This window comes from Xiphophorus couchianus, chromosome 17, assembly GCF_001444195.1.
Source record: "Xiphophorus couchianus chromosome 17, X_couchianus-1.0, whole genome shotgun sequence".
Taxonomy (NCBI): domain Eukaryota; kingdom Metazoa; phylum Chordata; class Actinopteri; order Cyprinodontiformes; family Poeciliidae; genus Xiphophorus; species Xiphophorus couchianus.
Window position 1 is genome coordinate 12,731,590 of NC_040244.1, and position 18,721 is coordinate 12,750,310.

The following is an 18,721-nucleotide window of genomic DNA, read 5'->3' on the forward strand; positions in this document are numbered from 1 at the left end:
TAGTATTTTGAAGCTACTGAAGGTATAAAAGAAATAACTTGCTTGTGACCATGCGGATAGGTTGTGACCTTTGACATAGTTTAGTGTCTTTATAATTTTTTTTGATGCAAACAAACCACAAACCATTGATAGCATCATGTTTCACACTGGTGTTATACTGAGGTGCAGAAAGAGGAAAGCAAATGTGTACGATTTGACTAGGAATCGTTTATTAAAAGGTGAGAAAACAAAAAGCCACAAACCATTTTTTTTTAACCGTTTAAAAGTTATATACATTATAAATAATTCCCACTACATTTTAACCGTTTGTTTCCTCCTAGTCTCGAGTCCTACATACTGACATGTTTTTTTTTTCTTTTTTAAATCAGAGAGTCAGAGGGCAACAGTGAGCGGGACAGAATGTCCCAGGATTGGGAACATGTTCATCTCTTCTGACTAAACCAAGCAGCTCGAGGAAATGTGTGAGTGCTTCACTGTAAATTCATGAAACCAGAGTACTATTTAACCCTCCTGCAGTGTTAGCGCCATGTTCCGGAAGAGCGCAGTGGATATCACAGCTCCGTCAGTTCCTGAAACCACAAGAGGAAAAAAAAAAAATCCTAAAAGCGAGCGTGGGGTCCACTCGACCTCTCTTAGGGCTGCGGGAAGGTTAAGGGAGGAAGTGTTGTTGTAGACCGACACCTTTTACAGGAGGAGGAGCATCACCACATCTCAGACGTCAGAGAGAACCTTTTTCTTATTAAGCCATGGAGAATTCATCATTTCCTGTGCTTCATAATCCATACGGTACCAGAAATCCTCCGAACAAGCCTCTACGAAGAGTTCTTCTAGTCGTGCACGCCCCAGCTTTAGCGCTAGCTGTCCTGCCGAGGCTCCTGCTGTTGGTGTGAAGCCGCCGGATTTAAGAGGGACACGGCGGACCACGGAGCCATGGCCGCCGCCGTGCCGCACGGAGACAAGACCACGATGCTCTCCCCTGCCACGTCCTCCAGGGCAACTCCGTCGACCGCGCCCGCCGCCTTCTCAGAGCAGTCCACGCAAATGTAGTCCTCGTTTTCCGCCATTTCGCACGACACGCCCACGCAGACCTGGTGGAACCACTCGTCACAGCCGCCGTCGCACTGCACCCAGTCCACCTGGAGACGAATAGAAACGCAACTAGGATGTTTGGATAAAAATTTTAAAAAGGAGGAAATAAAAGAAACATTTTTTCTCCCAGCATGTGTGGATTGAAATAAATATATACTGTATATATATAAAAACGTAGTAGGCTAGCTGTGATTGGCTGATTCAATGAATTTATTGAGCTTTCTTGAGAAAGAAAACCAGAGAGAATGAAAAAAAACAAAAAAACGAGAAAAGACAAAACGAAAACAAGAAAGAGGAAGAAAACAAGACAGCAAAGACAGAAAACAAGAAGGGAAAAACAGAACACTAGGAAGTACAGAACTTAAATGACCTACTCTTTTATAAATTCTTGCATATTAATATTTATTGAAGGAGTTTGTATTCATAAGCAGAGCTTCAGTTTTATTGAGCCTGCCCTGTCTGCCCTCTGAGCTCCCTGTCTATCAATCATCTATGTTTCCCTGTTGTGCCACTTTCTCAGCAGGACGGGTCTGGATCCACAGCAAGGGAAGTGACCTTGTCCTCACCTTGTCTTTACACGGCCTCTGGCAGTTCTTCGCCGCGCACACCGCGTTCTCATCGTTGGAGTCCTCGGCGCCCGACCAGTCGTATTTGGACGGGATGTCCAGGATCTTCTTCTCCTTCCTCTTCTCCAGGACGTCCTTGATGGCCTCGGCTTTTGCGGCTGCCTTCTCCTTCCTCTTCCTCTCCTTCTCCTCCTTGGCCAACCGCTTAGCCAGCTGTTTCATCTCCCGGTTCTTTTCCAGGTTGAGCTTCAGCTTCTTCTTCTTGGGCTTGCTGCCGAGGCCGAGCTCCAGGCCGACCCGTTTCAGCTCCTTGGACTTCTGCAGCCTCATGTCTCCCATGGCGGCGGCGCCACCGGCGGCGGCCATCAGCAGGTGGTGCTGCTCGGCTCTCTCCAGCTTCCGCTTTCGCTTCTTTTCGGAATCTTTAAATTTGATTTTGAGCGGTTTCTCCAGCAGCGAGTTGTCAGGCTGCAAAAAGGGATGGAGGGGAAAAAAGGTTCAGTATTCTGCCAAAGTTTGACTTGCAGAAGTAGCCACGCCCCTAAAACTGCTCCACATTTGGTCTCGTTCCAAATACATACTGGAGTGTAGCTTATTTGCGTTCTATATTCTGACCAGCCAACAGAACGTAGATCATAATTATAACATAGAAAAGTATCAGCGATATTTCGAAATGTTTTACTAATAAATATTAGAGCAGCAAACTAATGATTATTTTAGTAATCAACTATCCTGACAATTAATCCATTAATCGTATATATAAAAAAATTTGAATGTTCTGCAGATTTTCCATTTAATCACTTAAGCCTCTATACACAAAATTAGAAATAAACTAAAAGATGCAAATAAGCAATTACTTTTTTGAATAAGAAATAAAAATATATATATGACCACCAAGGATGCATCCCTGGCAAAAAAAAACAAACAAAAAAACTCCACTTTATATTAGTCTGTTGAATATCTTTTGGATGAATAAACGGTTCGCAAAATATGATTAATATGAGATTTGTTTTTTATTTACAAAATTTGAAACTGAGGAGTTCTGGTTAGAATATATTGACAGATAATACAGACTGTATATATTTGTTGTACAGTTTAGGCTGACTTACTGCCCACACTGTGTTGCTCTTTCAACAAATGACCACTTTTAGAGTCCGCATACTTCAGTTCACAATTAATCGATTACTAAATTAGTTGACAATTATTTCAGTCGCTGATGAATCACAATTCATTCCATTAATCATTTCAGCCCGAATAAAAATCTGAAAATGTATCGTGCATTTATAGCTCAAGACGTACGGAAGTGCACATAAAGAATTTCAATTCGTTCACACACAACCCCAGCACTCTCCCCCGAATATTCCTCCATTTTTAAGTTGTTGCAACTATTTGCACAATCGATGCGCTCCCTTACCTCCATGACCTGCAGGAATCTCTCCTCAGAGGGAGGGTGCGTGGCTTGCAGAATCCTCCAGATGTGCTGGGTTTCATCCAGGGACACCTCCAGCAGGTCTCCCAGCATCATCAGGTCCTCCAGCTGCGCCTTAGCCTGCAGGGACAGTTCCAGCACCGGGGGTTCCAGGCTCCGGGGCACCAGGGGGGTCTTCCGCGGTTGCTTTCTGGGTGTGCCGAGGTCTGAAGGGCAAAATATTTGGAAGTGAGACAAACTAGGCCTCTGAATGTAAGGAAAATGTGTGTAGAAAAAAAAAAAAAAAAGCGAGCACTCACTTTGCACGCAGGACTTGGAAGCTGACGAGTAGGCGTGTTCGGCGCAGAATGAAGGCGTGGCGGCGGGCCACATGTGACTGACCACCTCCTCAGACTTCACGGGGATCTCTTCATCGCAAAACAGGTAGGGCTTCACCTCACCTGGGTCCTGGACAAGCACACGTCACAATTACAGAGGAACTTCGGGACCGTTTGAAGGCAACTCGGGGTTCTGACATGCTTTCCACAAATTACACACTCCACTTTCCAGAGTTCTCGGTCCTTCCTGTTCGTTTTATAGCATAAAACAAATAAAGTTCATATTTAAAGTTATGGCAAACTGTAAAAAAAAATAGAGCCGGCCTGTGACAACAAAGAAAAAAGAAAGAGAGGAGGAAACAAAAGAAAAAAATTAAAGGTAGAAAGTAAAAGGAAGAAAGAAACAACGGAATAAATAAAGAAACTTATTTTCTTCTTTTAAAAGAAAGAGTAACGAAGAAACAAAAATAAAGGAACAAAGAAAAAGATACACAGGAACAAAGAGCAAGACAGAGAGAAAGAAAGGAACAAATAAAGAAAGGAAGGTTTGAAACAAGAAGAAAACAAACAAGGAAGTAAAGGACACATCTAGACAACATTACATGCAGTCTGGAAATACAAATATCTTCTGTATTTCCAGACCAAGAAAGTAAGTAATTATCTTACTTTCTTTTGCCATACTTTTCCACAACTGGAAAATACTGAGATCATATTCCAGACCTTTTCAGGCGGTGTAGGAAATCTTTCACCCCTCACTTACCTTCATGTCGTAACCATAAGTCTCCCTGATGTCCTCATCTGAATCCGTTTCCTCGTCATCGTAGTCCACAGACGGCCGTGGTGAAGCCGCTCGGCTGAAACCGGACTGCTGAAAGGTCTGGATGTGACCCTGCAGAACGGAGAAGGTCACAGAGTCTGGTTTCAGTTCAAAGCCGGAAAACTCAGCTGCATTTCAAATCAATTAATCGCATGATAAATTAAAATGAGGTCAATAACTTCCATTCTGACGATTATTATTTTTTTAATGGTATTGATGTTTAGATATTTCATCGATTTCATTTATGGTTTTGGTTGTGGTTTTTAATTTCCATTTTATTTATTGTTCTTGGTTAAAAAGCTTAACCAAACAGCGGTGACGTCTTCACAGACGTTAAAGGGTTTTAAAGGCTCACCTGGAGGTCAGGGTTGGCGGCCGCTTTCAGCAGCTCGGCGTTGATGATCTTCTCGGTTTTCTCCCTCGCCGCCTGCTCCACCATGCGCTGGCTGAGCACGGAAAGCTTCGCCAGAGCCGAGGACAGCTCTTCGGTAGCCAGAGCTTGACGTGCTCGATCCTGAAAAGGCAATTGGGCGAAAAGATGCAGGTTAATCTGAAAGCCAACACTAAAAAAAAAAAAAAGAGAAGGAAAAACAAACAAAAAACAAAAAAACGTAGAAGGAGAAGAGTTTGGCGTGAATACCTGCCAGCTCATGGCCCGCTCCGTTAAACACTGCAGCGCCTCTCCTTCCGGCAGACGCACCGGCAGCTTCTGCAGAGAGACCAACAGGGACAGGATGGTCTCCAGTCTCGGCCTCCTTGACCTCTGGCACAGCGGACACAGGAACTTGGAGTCTTTGCTGTTGCTCTGCCAGCTGACGCCCACTTTCTTCTGCGTCCCCGTCTTGGGCAGAGGGACGCAGGCACCGTGGAACCAGTCCTTGCACAGCTCGCACTGCAGCATGAAGCCGCTGGCCGTCTTCCGGCACAGGCAGAACTTGACTTCCTCGATGTGGTCCGCCATGGCCATCTTGGCTAAGTTGGCGGCGCGGAGCGAGTGGATGGCCTCCACTTCCTTCTGCTCCTTGGCTTTGAAGGCGGCCACCACGGCCGAGGGGTCTCGGGCCTCCTCCAGGTTTTCCTCCAGGTCGCTGAGGGCGTCGGGGTCGTAGCCGCTCCGCTCCTTCTCCATGAGCTCCTTGACGCGCTTCCGCTTGCTCTTGCTGTTGCTGTACACGCCGATGTCCACACGAGGACTGAGAACCTTCAAAAAGTAAAAAATAAATAAGAGAATATTTTATTTTGTACCCCATAATCACACCGGATGTAACCTGCTTTTTATAGTTTAAAAACACACTGAGAAAAATATCAAAATATTGATCATTTTTGTTGAGAATTCTATATGATGAATAAATAAATCCAGGTACACAATATTTAAAGAGGCAGTATTATGTATTTTTCAGGCACATAGTGCTATTTTACAGCACAATAAAGTAACCAGAACACCTTCAGCTGTTTTAAAAATGCTATGACTTACAGGAAATTTGACTTCATCTTGAAATTGTTTAAGAAACTCCTCTGGAAACGGCTCCTTTAGGGACTCATCACAATTTAGCTCCTGTATTAAACCTTTGACGTCAGCGACGTACTCAGCAATGTACTGAGAAATATTCCAGCAGATACGCAGTTCTACCCGGTGTTTGCTAATTGCTGTTGGCTAGTCTGAAGGAGCTAGATGGGGGCTGCTCTGCGAGGAGGAAGCTCAGAACCTGCAGCTTAGAGGAGGAGCTGCACCTCGAAGGCATGGCTAGCTTCAGCCAGGCAGTTTGCACAGCTGAACAGTTGCCACGGGAGACTCCAAGTATGCTTTTGATGGGGGAATAAAATGATGTAAAGCTCAAAAAAGGTCAAATTTACATATACTGCCCCTAAGAGGACTAACATTTATAAAGACCATCACACTCATTAACATCATAGTAAATGTCTTAGAATGGCCTAGTTGAAGTACATATCTAAAATAGATGAACTTGAAAATAGATCTTTTTTTTTTTAATGACTGAGCTTGAGCTCGTTTATTTTGAGCTAAATTTTCTGCCGTTTGATGCGCAAAGAAATAACCCAAGAGTCAGGAAGTTCGTTCTACATCGTGTTCCAAATTATTATACAAATTGGATTTAAGTGTCATAAAGATAAATTTTTTGTTGTGTTAGTAATTTTATAGATGATATTGTGTGTCAGGGCTCTTTGAATCACTATAATTAATATCAGAGAGCTGGGTTGATTAGTTTGTCTGGTAAGCTCAATTAAAGGAAATCTACTGAAGAAGGATGTTCCACATTATTAAGCAGGCCACAGGTTTCAAGCAATATGGGAAAGAGAAAGAATCTCTGCTGAAGAAAATCATCAGATAGTGTAGTGCCGTATGAAAACATTAGATATTTAACTAAAACTGAAGCCTTATAGTACTGTGAAGAGATTTGTGGCTGATTCAGAACAAAGATGGTTTCTACAGATAAAGGCATAATGAGGAAGATTTCTGTTAGACAAATTCATGGGATTAAGAGAGCAGCTGTTAAAATGCCCTTACAAAGCAGCAAACAGTTATTTGAAGCTGCTGGTGCCTCTGGAACCTCAAGGTGGAGGATCCTCCAGAGGTTTGCGGTGCATGAACCTACTATTGGGCCCCTAACCAGAGCTCACAAGCAGAAACGGCCGCAGTGGGCCCAGCCGTACATGAAGATTAATTTTCAAACAGACTTGTTCACTGATTACTGCTGTGCAACCTAGGATGGTCCAGATGGATGCAGTAGTGGATTGGTGGTGGATGGCGACCACGTCCCAAAACGGCTGTGACGTCAGCAAGGAGGTGGTGGAGTCATGCTTTGGGCCGAAATCATGGGGAGAGAATCATTGGTCGGCCCCTTCAGAGTCCATGAAGGTGTGAAAATGACCTCAGCAAAGTATATGGACTTTCTGACTGATCACTTTCTTTATGGTTCAAAAGGAAGAGCCGTACCTTCCATAGCAAAACCATGTTTATGCATGATAATGCACCATCTCATGCTGCAAGGAATACCACTGTGTCAGTGGCTGCTATAGGCATGAAAGGGGATAAACTCATGGTGTGGTCACCATCCTCTGACCTCAACCCTACTGAGAACCTTTGGAGTTTCCTCAAGCAGAAGATCTGAGGGTGGAATGCAGTTCATATCAAAACAGCAGCTCTGGGAAGGTTTTCTGACATCATGCAAAGAAATTCAAGCAGAAATTTTCCACAAACTCACAAGTTCGATGGAAGCAAGAATTGTGCTGGTGATATCAAAGAAGGGGTCCTACGTTAACATGTAACTCGATCTGTTAAGTTGTTTTTGATTGAAATAGCTTTTGATTTTAGTACATGTGACCATTTAATGCTGCACATTCAAAGAATGACCGTTTGCAGTTCTTTATAGTCCATAAAATGTTTAGAAAACCTACTGTGCATAATAATTTGGCATTTTGAGTTTTTATTTTTGAATAAAATACTGTTCTCATGGGGAGTTTTGTTCAGTAAAATTTGATTTATACTGTAATAGTTCATGACTTGAAAATTGCATTGACCATTTAAGAAAATCTGAGAAAATATCACTTGCATAATAATTTGGAACCAGGTGTATTATCACCGTATCAACTGAAGAGGGTTGAACACAATGCATTGAACACTTTTTATAAAAACAAATCATAAATATTCAACAGAATTTTCCTTCCACTCCTCACTTTAAACAGAAATGTGAAAAAGTTCAGAGGTAGGGAATCCCAGGGTTTCCCTCCCTACCTGCAGCAGAGTGTAGGTGGAGTTCTTCTTGAGGAAGGTGCGGGCGGTCCGCTCCCTCCAGGCTCGAGCCGAGGCCACCTGAGACTCCACTTGTCCAAGCGGATCGAGCCGCACGGGGATGGAGCGGCCTCTGGCCAGCAGGCTCTCCAGCTGCTCCAGGTAGGCGTAGCTGCTTCCGCTGTGGATGGCCTCCACCTTACAGGTCCAGTCCTTGGCTTTCTGCAGGGCCTCTTCCAGAGCCAGAACATTAGGCAGATATGCTGGGATGTTCCTTGCCTCCAGCACAATGTTCTCCAGCGTCACCATGCTGTGGCGAGGCCTGGGTTTACAAGAGGACACACAGGCAGAGGGGCGGTGTTCTATATCGCTTCGCTTCAACATCCGAACATCAGGAATTCAAAGAAGTATTTTAGGATGGAAATCGTTACCTAGCCTGCAGGCAGGCCCGTGCTTTATCCTCCCATCTCTCTGAGACGGTGAGGACTTCCTGTAGCTCTGCCATTGCTTTCTCCACAGCGTGATGCGGCGCTAAGCCGACTCCAGAGTCTATCAGCCGCTTCATTAGCTCCAGAGTGACGCGGTGCGGCTCAGCAAGGGTGCCACGGACCTTCGGTTTCAGAAAGATGACAGAAGAAGCAAAAAAAACAAAGCAAAGAAAAATGCTTAGTTTGTTTTAAGTTATAAAAATATTGCACGACTCTGTCACTGCTAGCAATCAAAAAGAAGCATCTCCCCTCAGACACTTAGTTTCTGCAGGTTTCAAAAACTCAAATTTAAGACTTTTAAAAGCCATTGTGAGTAGAATGTCAGTACACTGGTGATGAATTTCCATTTAACCATGATAGATGCAAAATACAAAAGAGGTTCTCCTAATTAAATTCATGTTCATTTGATCGATGGTCTTAATTATGCTATTTGGGACAGAGGGCTACAAGCTGAAGATATTACTCTTGACAGACTTTTAATTTTTGTTTTATTAAATTCATCATAATATAGAACGGTCTCGCTGGAACCACAAGCTAAGTTTGGATTTATATTTGTTAATTTTGCTTACAACAGTTAAGCTAAGAGCTAACTAGCAAGGGTGTTTTAGCCACTAGTTAGCGGTGGCCTCAACGTCTCCAGTCACAGAATGCAATGAGGATTTCTGAGTGCGACTCTAACTTTTGCCTGACAGAAAAGTCCCACAAGAAAAAAAAACAAAACAACATTAAATGGTTCGGTCAAGAAAAAATCTTAGATATTAAAGGCCAACTTACTTTCTTAAATTAATTTAAGACATTTTAAGGCCATAGTTTTAGATACATACATATAAGACTGTTTTAAGATGCGTTGACACCCTGTGACAGAATCAAACCCTTTTCCAAACAGTATATGCCACATTAATGATTAGCAACACCAGGGGTTAAGCACAACCCACTTAAAGTGGCCTTAGTCCTCGACGCCGCTGTCGCAGGTTCAATTTCCGATCTGGTGACCTTTGCCGTTTGAATTCCCCCTCTCTTTCCTGTACTTAATACTTTCCTGTCTTAACATTTTCAAATAAAGGTCACTAGAGGCAAAAAACAACCTTAAAAAACATTAGCACCACCAGCCCACCTCATCAAGCCAGCGTGCCTGCTGCAGCTCCTGCTTTAGCTTGGGCAGCTCAGGAAGCTCCACATCCAGGCCGCTGCCCAGGTCCAAAAGCTCCTGCAGCTTGGAGGAGTCGGGCATCTCGTCGGATAGAGCCACCTGGGCTCGCTCGTGGAAGTCCTCCACCGTCTCCAGCAACTCCTGGAGACACGGAGAGCATTAAAAAACCCCCCCCAAAATAACAGGTGTTCGATGCTGCTGAATGAGAAGGAGGAAGGTTAAAGGATTTGAGACGAACTTTGACTTGTCGCGCCTGGCTGATGATGCAGGGCAGCCGGAAGAGCTGCTCCACAAAAGCTTTGAGCTCGTCCACAGTCAGCTTGGTGCGGTTGCGGCTACTGTCAGAACGAAGGCGGCTGCTGCAAAATCACAGAGAAAACTCCCGGTTCTCATTTAAAGCAGATGAATACATAACTAAACACGAGATAAATAAATTTAAAAAAAAAAGTCAACAACGCAGCACTTTCTTGATACAAATGTGACTAACCAAAGTAGATGTGATTACACAGAAACATCTTTACTGATGGATTCCATGAAAGTATGAATACAAAGTTTCACTCTGAGGGAATGGCAGATATTTTTTTTACATTGATCACAAAGTGAAAGAACCTGCAAAAAATAAACTGAGGGGAAGAAAGAAAAAGGGAAAGAGAATGAGGGATGGAATTAGGACCACTGAAAAAAAAAACTGAATTTAATCCTCTGAGACCAAAACACCAAGAAAAAAAAAATAATTAAAAGAAAAATTAGATTTTTTTTGTTTCAGTGGCCCTAATCATCTTCTGTATGGACAGACGAGAGGATGGATGGGTGAAAACGATAGATGGACTGAGGGTGGAATGGATGGAATAAAGCCTAGAAATAAAAACAAATAGTTTTCAGTGATTCTCATTTTCTTCAAAACACTTCAGACTCAGAGTTTTCTCAACCTTTGCCGTTTTGGAGCCCTGCTGGGAACCAACCTGTGCCTTTGCTTGCGGCTGAGCAGCAGCTGGGCCACAGAGGAACACGTCTCTGCCTCCTTCACCATCTCCCTCAGGCGGCGGAACAAAACGTTTTCGGGATACTTCCTGTCCTCGGCGTCCTCCAGCAAAACCTTCAGCTCTATTAGATCTACCACAGAGGAAGAAGGAGCGAGAAACCAATCAGTCTGGAAATCAGTTTACTGGTGTTAATTAAACTCTCATGCACCTCTGATTTTAATTTTTTTATACATATAAAAATATTCCAAGAAGGCTCCTGTTCTGCGAGAAACACTAAAATCAAATTCCGGTCTTTTCTAGACTCTACAGAAACCCTATAATATCCATTTTATCATCATGTGGATGTGTTTTTACAGCTGAATTCGGGTCTACCTTTCTTGTTTTTCTGGTCTGCTGCTAGCGCCTCTGCGACCCGCTTGGCCCAGGTGTCGTAGGACTGTGCCCGCGTCTTCACACCGTACAGCATGGACGGAAACTCCTCCAGACCATAACGGTACCTGAAAGAAACCACGCATTTATCCAGTAAGCTGAAGTTCCACAAAACCCATGCTGAGCCGTCGTGCAGGAACAGAAGAGGATCTCACCGGAGACACTTGCTGCCGAGGGGACAGTCGCAGAGGTCCTTAGCGTGATGGAGACAAACGAGCCTATCGGGGCTGCAGGAGCACGTCAGCGCAGACAGGAAACACGTCGTCTTACACTTGTAGCACTGGCGCTCGTCGTCTGGAACGAGTTCGAAAACCTCCTGCTCCGATGAGAGCACTCCCTTTGAGGAGAGACAACAGAGCGGACGATGACTGCATTCATGTCTGACGATTTAGCGTTCAGCTAACCAGAAAGAAAAGACTCACCATCTCCTGGACAGCCTGCCTCAGTTTCGTTTCCTCATCTATCATATCGTCCATTTCTTTGAAGACGGCCGCCGCCAGCTCCACGTCGAGGTTCTCGGGATCGGCCACCATTTTGCACAAGAGCTCCTCGTGGGAGAAGACGCAGTAACGGTGGAGGCGGCGGTAGTGGGCGACACACTGACGGCCCAACGGCAGCTAGGAAAGCAGAGAGGGTGTAAGCGCGTTTCCAAACAATGAATAGAAATAAAACCTACAAGAGGAGTTTTTGTTTTCCTAACCCAGTCTGCGGTGCAGAAGTTCACAGCTTCCGCAAAGTTGTAGCCCTGGTTGAAGCCGCTGTGGTAGGCCCTCGGGAAGGTTACCACGAACTCCCCTGCACACTGATTGGTTCGGTAGACCTGGAGTAAGAGATTTTTTTTATTCACACGAGACGACCCAGACACCTCATCGAGTCAAATATTTAGACTTCAGGTGTTTGGGTTACTTACGGGGACGCCGTGATCCATGAGGACGTTCGGATTCATGATGGTGACCAGCTGATGCAGGAGGTCTGGCTGAGAGTCAAAAAGCTCTGGAGCTAGCTTTTTCATGACAGCCTCTAGTTTCTCTGCTGCAGAGGCCGGCACTCCATACCAGGTTTTGGGTTCTCCCCTGGAGGAAAGATGAAGAAAAGCAACAGATTAATAAAAAATAAAAATAGAGAGAAAAAACATATAGTTTATTGAACAGTTATATTGCTTGTATTTTAAACGCACACTGAGATTAAAATAATTCCCACCAGATTCCCAGGCAGCCAATGAGGCTAAACAACTGCATTGTTGTCAAAAGCAATCCACAAACACCACAAATGATATCTAAAGGCGTTCCACAAGGAGCTATTTTAGTTCCCATTTTGTTGTTTATTTTTGAAAATGACTTAGAAAGTACAGATTGCAAACGAAGTCAATTTATTTGCCGATTATGCATTCATACATGTTTCCAAACTCAAATTTTTGACTTTTAATCATAAATTTTTTTTTAACTTCATTTAAAAATGTCTCCCCTCCGAAACGCCGCTCCAATGCAATAACGGTCACCTCTAAATCAAAAGTCTCTCACCAGTGAAGGAAATTGATAGAGTAGCTCCAGTGGTCCTCGATGTGCCAGCAGAACGAGGAGAAACACATGCCCACGTACAGCCAGGGCACCTTCATGCCTGATATGTCAACATTAATGTGTGTGAGAACGGACTGCTCCAGTACTGGCATGTTGTTCAAGTTCCAGCCCGAGTTTGCATATTCCTGTCAGAAGAGGAAACGAGGACTTCTTTACTAGTGGGTCAATATACACCGCCACTTTTTTTCTCTTCTTTGCCCAAAGTGATTTTGGAGAAAAAAAATTTAATTATCATCTTTTTCTTTCCAAAAGATGTTTTGAGCAAAAAAAAACAAAAACAAAAAAACAACACTTAGAAATTACTTATTTTAGCAAGGTGGCATTATTACAATTATATATTTTTTTCATCATAACTGATTATTGTTATAGAATAATAATTAACGTAACAGGATGAGAAATTAACAAAGTTGAACATATAACTTACGAGGAAAAACAGATTACATTTTTGTTTAAGCACAAAGCTTATAGTAATGCAGTGCCTTAAAATGAATCAGAATTTCCCTTCATTAAGTGGATTACATTGAAATATGCATTTTGTTATTTCTATTAGTTATTTTGTCATTACATCAAATTGAAACTAATTTGATCAAAAAAAATGTGTTACAGTGAAACAAGTTATAGCGCTTGCATGTGTTTATTGTTGACATTACTGCCGCCTAGTGGCTAAGAATGAATATTTCAGCAGTTTTTGTTAAACAGGTCAGGGATGATTTTTTTTTTTTTTTTTTAAATAGCAACTGAAACATATTAATTACATAATTCAAAGACCAAGGTCACGTACGAGTGTTCTCACCTCTTCATCTCCCAGAAGCCTCCTCTTGCCGTCCTTTATAGGAAAACCACTGCCCACGTCCTTGGAGCTGATGTCAGCGCCGTACTCTACGATGACGTCCTCCTCAATGCTGCTGACCAGGCGCCAGAACTCCTTCTCGACCAACTCTGTCGGAACCATCTAATAACACGCGGAGGACTTTGTTGAGCTTTCAGATTTGAGGTGCAAACTGCCGTGACTCCATTTCCTCACCAACGGGTCAAACACGCTAGCTCAAAACGTTTGTTCTACTCACGTGAACTGGCATGTTGAAATAGTCGGACTTAAAGTGGTCGGCCATTTCGCCAAAACTCTGCAGAGTGTACTCCCTCACAGCCTGCTCAAAGCCAAAAGCCTCTCGGGGCTTACTGCACTCCTGTGAGGGAAACAGAAATGCGCATGAATTTGAAACAAAATACACAACAGAAGACATTAAAAGTGCCCAGCAACACAAAACTCTGGTTCTGACACACAAAACTGGCTCAAATCTTATTTGGCAGACAGGAACTACTTTGTTTCATTTGGTAATTATAGTTCTGGCCAAAAAAAGAGAGAAAAAAGTCAATTGTGAGGTTCCCCAAGGGTTCATTGTTGGTTCATAGTTCTATCTCACACCAATATGACTTCATATCTCTGTGTCACCTCATAACCCTAGTCCTCTATGCTCACTGATATAATGTGTCCATAATATAAATGAGGCTCAGTGGGTTTACAGAACACAGAACTTGCAAGAGACCTGACAGTAAAAACACGTTGCCCTGCTAAATAAACACTTCATAGCAATTTTAATGGCTCTGGAGATCAGATGATTATTAAGTAAAATGGTTTTCTCTATAATTCAGTTAGTTTTTCTTGATGTAAAAGAGTCATTTTAAAATAGTTTTGGGTCATTATGTAACGACTGATCAGAGTAAATTAGAGTCGTCCCTGTTTTTTGGATCCAGTCTGAAAAAAGAAGCGTAATGAAAAGAAAAATAACTTTTGCTGGATGATAAATTGTCCAAAAAGTTATTGCGATAAATGATAGTATTGTTGTTTTTAGACCATTTTCAAGTAATATAATGGAAATGGCATAATAATGATAGAAACCATTCTCAAAAGATCAATAAACTTTAAATTCTAATGAACATTTAACACAGGAACTGGAAGACATTTTAAATATTCAAAATAAATAGAAGAACAGAAACAACAAATACAATGAATCACAAAGTCTCTGTAAACAAAATTGTTCTTAAAGAAAACAATAAATCATGCATATGGAAATCAATGAAGTGGTTTTAATTCATCATGCGATTAAATAATTTATTGATAATTGCGTCAGGGCCAGTTCTATAGCAGTAAGAGAGCACAAAAAAAACAATCCATACAGTGATAGCATACGAAATGTAAAAGGTCTAGTTGAAGGTTTGAACTTGTCAGTGTGTCTTGTAGCCTACCTCAGCGACACACTTCGGGCACCTCCAGTCTCCTTTGGGCACGTCCTGCAGGGGTGGAATGAGGCAGAAAGTGTGGTAGCTGTCGTCACAGCCGTCACACAGCAGCAGCCGGTCTTCCTCGTCGCCTCGTCCGCACACCAGGCAGAAATAAAGATCAATCTGGGGGAAGTAAAGAGGGCACAAGAGATATAAAGACTGTCACAGCTCATCTAAATAAAAAACAAAACAAGACTCAGATTTTGAGCAAAGATGACTGAAACTCTTACAAAGTTGACCTCCAGAGTCTCCTTGCGTGGCCTCATCTTAATGGCGAAGGCCTGGGCTTTGAGATGCCGCTGCTTCTTAATGAATCCATCGTCTGCGTAGATCGAGAGCAGTGCAAAAACAGATGAGTCCGCCTGATGTTTGCAAGTTGTATTTAAAAAAAAAAAATAAAAAATTTACCAGCTGATACAATCTCCAATCCGACCATCTTGGGACTCGTTCCGAAGATTTTGAGGCTTGTGGGCTCCTTGTTTTCCCTCTGTGGGGACAAAATCAGCAGAAAACTGTAAAACAGATGGATTCCAATGGAAGGCAGGAGCTTAGTACAACTTATACTGTATAGTGATTTACATTTTATCATCACAAGGAAGAGCAGCAAACATATAGTAGGTGAGTGAGATCATGATTTTCTGTAACTGGTCTATGTGATTGATGTAAACTGTCGCTTTGCCTGCTACCTCCGATTTTAGTCGTCTGGATCGCCTCTCTGAAGGAAGCTGATCTTTGGTTTGAGTCATGTCACCCTCTTTGTCTTTCTCCTTGTCGTTTTCATCCTCCTCTTCTTGCTCATCTTCCTCCATCGCCTCCTCCCCGACACCCTCATCCACTTCTTCCCCATCTGCTCCCTCGTCGTACAGCCGCTGGACGCCCTGATTTAAAGCAATAGGCAGAAACGAAGCAACGTCGTTTTCAGGTCCTAGGTGACCACTTGTGTTTTTAAACAAAACTACATCCGTAGAACGACGGGCGCCACTTACGGTAAGGGTAGCTCCAGACTGGAAGAGCTCATAAGGGTAAAGGAATCTCTCATAATGCGAACGTAGAAGAGAACCGGTGCCTTTTCCCGGTGGGAAGCCCATCCGAGTCGCCACTTTGGACCATCTCTTCTCTTTGCACACCGTCTCAAATCCGCCTTCAGACGACACAATCTGAAAGGGATGCAAGCGTCCAACATGAGGAGATTAAGTTATTTGAACGTGTCCAGTAACTTTTAGCTGTGTTCATTGTACCCGCTGAGTGCAGAAACAACTGTCTACTTAAAAAAGGCAGAAAATCTGGCTTCACCTTGCTGAGCTGATAGAGGTCCAAAATCTTTCTCTCTACATGAGGGAAACGAATTTTGGATCCTTGCAGCTCCCAGAACTTTGCGATCTGATCCAGGAAGTTCAGTTTTACTCGAGTGAGTGCCTGTAAAAAACAAAAAAATAAGTGATTAGAAATATAGACTAAAGAGAGAGTGTTTTATATAAAACTGGTGTAGACGTCCAGCTAGTTATAAAAGGCTTTAGCGGAGTGTTTCTGCTGACCCGAATTTTAACAAGGACAGTATAAATCTTCATATAATGTTCCCATCAATGGATGTGAGCTTTAGCATCTCAGCCACTACCAAACATTATATTTAGCGAGGACATTAAAGTTAATTTGATTTCATCTAACTGGCCAAATATATCCTCAATTTGCAAAACTGCCAAAAAAAAAAAACAAGAACAAACACTCACCTCAAGTTCATTGAGTCTCTGCACTCTGGGTGTGAAGCGAAAGTTGCGAACATCACAGGCAAACGGAGGCTGCCAGTCCTGACAGACAGAAGGGAAATAGTAGGTACTCCCAGAACTACTTGAGGAAAGAGGAAATGGAAACAATCCAAAATGGATCTAATGCTCAAAGCAGTAACGATTAAAAAATTAAATAATAATAATAATAAAAAAAACTTTAAGATACAAGGTTTCCCCCAGAAAACTTGCTAAGCCCGGTGGTTGGGTGGTAGGGCAGTCACTCATCCAGCGGCCCGTCGTGTTTTTGAGTTAAAAAAATGTTTTAAGTTCACAGGAAATTTGAAAATATCACTTGATAATGATGTATTATTGGAAGATTAATATCTGAACACCAACTATAAAGTCTTAAAAATATAACATAAAAAACATTAAAAAAAAAAAACTTAAATAAGAAATGCTAAGCCTGGTGGGGGCACAATTAAAGCCTGGTGGCCCGCCAGGCTTATAATACACAGGGGGAAACCCTGTTATAATAATAGCTATACACCCAATTTACAAGCGTCACACTGTGCATTTTATTGGAATGTTTGGTTGAGTTTGAATGAAATTAAAAGTAAAATCCTGGAGTAGCAGTTTCAAAATATGTAAAGCCATAAGAGCTGTCACTATTTCTGAGTTGACATGAGCATTAGGCCTGTATTTCCTCCAATGTCATCATCGACATTATTGATCTATAACTTAGTCGTCAGGACAACAAAAACAAAACATTAAATGCAGTAGCTGCATAAAGCTCTTTTTAAACAGTTTTCATGACAAAATACGGAAAGCAGACAAATGACACAAAGGGCTAAGAAATTAAGCTCTGTTTGACCTTTGTTAGAGCAGCCAACTAGTAGTTGAGTTACAAAATTCAAGCAGGCCTACAGTAAACCTCAGCTGCGCACTTTTGATATCATCACAAAGGATAAACCCGTGCAGATTTTCAAATAGAAGGCTTTTCTCGTGCTCAAATGGAAGAGTTTACCTGGGGAGGTCTGATCTTGCAGATGCCCGTTTTCTCTGCAATCGGTCGGATCTTGTTGATGAATCCTAAAGGATCCGAGAATTCCTCCCAACTCGGCTCAAACACCGGGCACTCGGGAGGGGGAACGAACTCGGCGAACGCAGCCATGTCGAAGTGAATCCGGGGGAAACAAGTCATTCACACACAAAAGAAAATACGCTCAAAAATAAAAGAGTTGACATCAAGGATCCATGATTTAACAGCAACCGTCTTCTTGGGGAAGTTCCTCCGCGTCCATGATTATTCTGCAAATCTTCCCTCGATGAGAAATGTATCACATAGCAGTGATCATGTCTTGATTCATAATGAGGCTTGTGAGAAAATCCAAAACACAGAAAAAGGTAGCAGCTAGTGATGAGTGTACACCCATCCTACGCAAACAGTAGGGTAGGCCTGGCCGGGAAGTGTTCACCTGAGATGTAGGGCAGGGTCAGTCCGACACGTTATCATCTTTCTTCCTTCGGGTTTGTGTGTTTCCAACAAAGTTATCAGCGCCTAGCTCACACTTTGCTTCTTCTTATTAAGAATACCACCCAAACTGGACGCTAATAGTAAGCTCGCGTAGCCGGGTGATGTATTCACTCTGTCCAACAACTCGTACTCAAAGGGGCAACAAGCAGGAAGCTAATTAAATCGGTGCTAGCTTAGCTTTAGCTGTCTGTTGCGCACCTAAACGTTACCGTTAGACGAATAAAGTCGCCTAAGCGAGCTATTCTTCTATTATGCAGTCTTGTTAAATTAACATACATTTTGAAAGCACAGACACATTTGTTTTATGCTTTAAAACGTTTAAGGGTGGTAGGTTTGCGCATAAATGAACGTCGTCTACGAGTAAGATAGCTGCATTAGCAGACATGCTAACTAGCACTAGCAAGGAAGAGAGAGCCGTTGTGATGCCTCCAGAGAAACTCGGAAAAAACATTTTGAGCACTAGTACTGATAAAGTTGATAACGAAAACATATAACTGAAGGTATTTTATCAATTTAAGTTCCAACACGTTTTTCTTTAAAAAAAAAAAAGATTATTTATTATTATTTTTTGGCCTTGCTGCGTATGC

General features: G+C 42.6%; 1 protein-coding gene across 1 annotated transcript; it reads right to left on the reverse strand.

The window, feature by feature from the left end:
* Positions 1-187: 187 nt before the first annotated feature.
* kdm5a (lysine demethylase 5A) lies at positions 188-18,577 on the reverse strand. Its single transcript, XM_028043920.1, has 28 exons — positions 17,625-18,577; positions 16,604-16,681; positions 16,170-16,292; positions 15,863-16,033; positions 15,563-15,754; positions 15,285-15,363; positions 15,107-15,198; positions 14,841-14,999; positions 13,661-13,780; positions 13,387-13,545; positions 12,537-12,718; positions 11,927-12,089; positions 11,717-11,836; positions 11,439-11,633; positions 11,172-11,353; positions 10,960-11,084; positions 10,567-10,717; positions 9,843-9,963; positions 9,569-9,745; positions 8,398-8,576; positions 7,970-8,288; positions 4,859-5,419; positions 4,574-4,732; positions 4,162-4,290; positions 3,384-3,531; positions 3,070-3,290; positions 1,656-2,123; positions 188-1,136 (listed from the first exon to the last, which is right to left on the reverse strand). The coding sequence occupies exons 1-28, from the start codon at positions 17,799-17,801 to the stop codon at positions 855-857; spliced, it is 5,232 nt and encodes a 1,743-aa protein (XP_027899721.1). The 5' UTR covers positions 17,802-18,577; the 3' UTR covers positions 188-854.
* Between the last annotated feature and the right edge of the window lie 144 nt (positions 18,578-18,721).